Source organism: Lolium perenne, chromosome 4 (assembly GCF_019359855.2).
Source record: "Lolium perenne isolate Kyuss_39 chromosome 4, Kyuss_2.0, whole genome shotgun sequence".
Lineage (NCBI taxonomy): Eukaryota > Viridiplantae > Streptophyta > Magnoliopsida > Poales > Poaceae > Lolium > Lolium perenne.
In genome coordinates, this window is record NC_067247.2 from 23,199,935 (window position 1) to 23,202,074 (window position 2,140).

The 2,140-nt window shown below is 50.0% G+C and overlaps 1 protein-coding gene across 1 annotated transcript; it reads left to right on the plus strand.

The window, feature by feature from the left end:
• Positions 1–1,041: 1,041 nt before the first annotated feature.
• Positions 1,042–1,875, plus strand: LOC139838866 (uncharacterized). The gene has a single exon (XM_071828884.1). The coding sequence runs from the start codon at positions 1,042–1,044 to the stop codon at positions 1,873–1,875; it is 834 nt and encodes a 277-aa protein (XP_071684985.1).
• The last annotated feature ends 265 nt before the right edge of the window (positions 1,876–2,140 follow it).

Here is a 2,140-nt window from a genome sequence, read left to right on the forward strand (position 1 = left end):
ATATTTACTTTCAATACGATGCTTGATTATTAGTTTGATCGAACTATTTTTTCGTAAAGTGTATGAGGCAGGAACAAGGGAATAACTTATGTGGATACTACGTCTGCACCTTCATGCGTGACATGGCCTGTCCCAAGGGTGGGGATGCCCGTATACACCACACTCGTGTACGATAACAAAATTTCACAATTAATCTTAATTAGTACCATCTATTGAATTGAGTTCCATTCATATATTGATCTCCTTTTTTAAATATAGATGACACGCCTGCGGGACACTCTCATAACAGCGGATCAAATAAAAGCAATTCAAGAGGAAATCGCGGGATTCTTTATTACCGAGGCCCTTACCCCAGGTGGAGTGCACTATCGGCAGATCGTGACGGCGGAGGATATTCGTCGAGGAGATATTGTATTGTAAATATGCATGCATTACGTGTACTGTGTTGACTATGTCGTGTACTGTTGACGATGTCTATATATATTCATGACGATTTTTTGTGGTTTCTTGAATGATATATATGCATTGCTGAAACTCTGCCGCGGCAGAGAAACGCCCTGTTTCTCTGCCGCGGCAGAGAAACGCTGGTACAGCCTAAATCTGTGCCGCGGCAGAGAAATAGCAATTCTCTGCCGCGGCAGAGAAACCTAGGCCCGGTTCGTACCACGAACCGGGACCAAAGGCCTTCCACCGTGAGCTCCCTGGCCACACCACGTGTCGAGGCCTTTAGGCCCGGTAAATCTTTGAACCGGGACTAAAGGGTACCCCCTTTAGTCCCGCCTAATTGGTCCCGGTTCGGGAACCGGGACTGAAGGCCCAAATGGACCGGGCCTATTACCCCTTTTTCTACTAGTGAAGGCTCAAGTCTACCCTGTGCTTCGCAGTCATCTTCTCACCGGTTTCATCGATGGCACTTTCCCGTGTCCGCCGGAGACTGCCGCGAACCCTGCGGTGGCCAGCGACGCCAAGGCTCCTCCCATGATCAACAATCCTGAGTTTACTGCGTGGCACCAGCAAGATGCGGCAATACTCTCAGCCATCATGTCCACCTCTACCGAATCAGTGCAGGGGATCATCCTCTTTGCATCTACTTCCCATGAAGCCTGGTCTACTCTTGCGTCGAGCTATGCGTCGCAGTCGACGACGCGCGCCATGCAAATCCGAGGCGCCCTCAACAAGGTGAAGAAATTGGACTCCTCGGTGACTACCTATTTCAACAAGGTGAAGTCCATGTCGGACACGCTGACATCCATCGGCGAACCGCTTAGGCCGGCGGAACTCACTGGATACTTGATGAATGGTCTTGATGAGGACTACGATGCGCTTGTCCAGATAGTATCAGCCCGTGCACTCACAGATCCCATGCATGTGCGTGACATCTATGCACAGATGTTTAATACTGAGCAACGCATGGAAGGAAGAAAAGCTAAAATTAGTGCTGATGTAAACATGAGTGCACATTACAGTGCTCGATCAGGAGGTGGTGGCAAAACACCTTACCAGCCTTCTTACCGTCCTGATCCGCACCAGCAAGGGAAGCCGTCCTTCAAGCCCTCCTACACCCCATCGCCCTCACCCAATGGTCGTCCCAGTGACCGGGCTCCTCATGGCGGTGGTTCTGGTTATCAAGGTGGCGGTGGTGGCACATGCCCGACTTGTCAAATCTGCTCCAAAGTAGGCCATGTTGCGTCCTGCTGTTTTAAGCGTTTTCAGTGCAATTTTCTTGGGGCGGGCAATGATGGCCGGTACATGGACAAGCAAATTGCTGCATTTTCTGCGACTAGTCACGGGTCTACACCATCCTACCCCGTTGATCCCAGCTGGTATGCTGACACCGACGCTACAGACCACCTTACCAATGAGCTTGACAAGTGACATAGGCATCCCAAATGGGCCTGCCGAAGATAGTACCCGGGGTTTACTGAAGGCCCACTACCCGAAGAATAAGAAGATTCGGAAGCCCAAGATAGTATTAAGGAAAGCTAGAGTTGTAATAGAAAGTCTTATTTGTAATCTTGCGGGATGAGTTAGAAACCTTCCCGGAGTTTGTAACTTGTACAGCACGAACCCCTCGGCTCCGCCTCCTATATAAGGGGGAGTCGAGGGACGCAGAAATCATCGAATCATTGTTGACAAACCC

Excerpts from the sequence above, each read along its gene's own strand:
- LOC139838866 (XM_071828884.1), top strand. The coding sequence starts at position 1,042 with ATGTCCACCTCTACCGAATCAGTGCAGGGGATCATCCTCTTTGCATCT.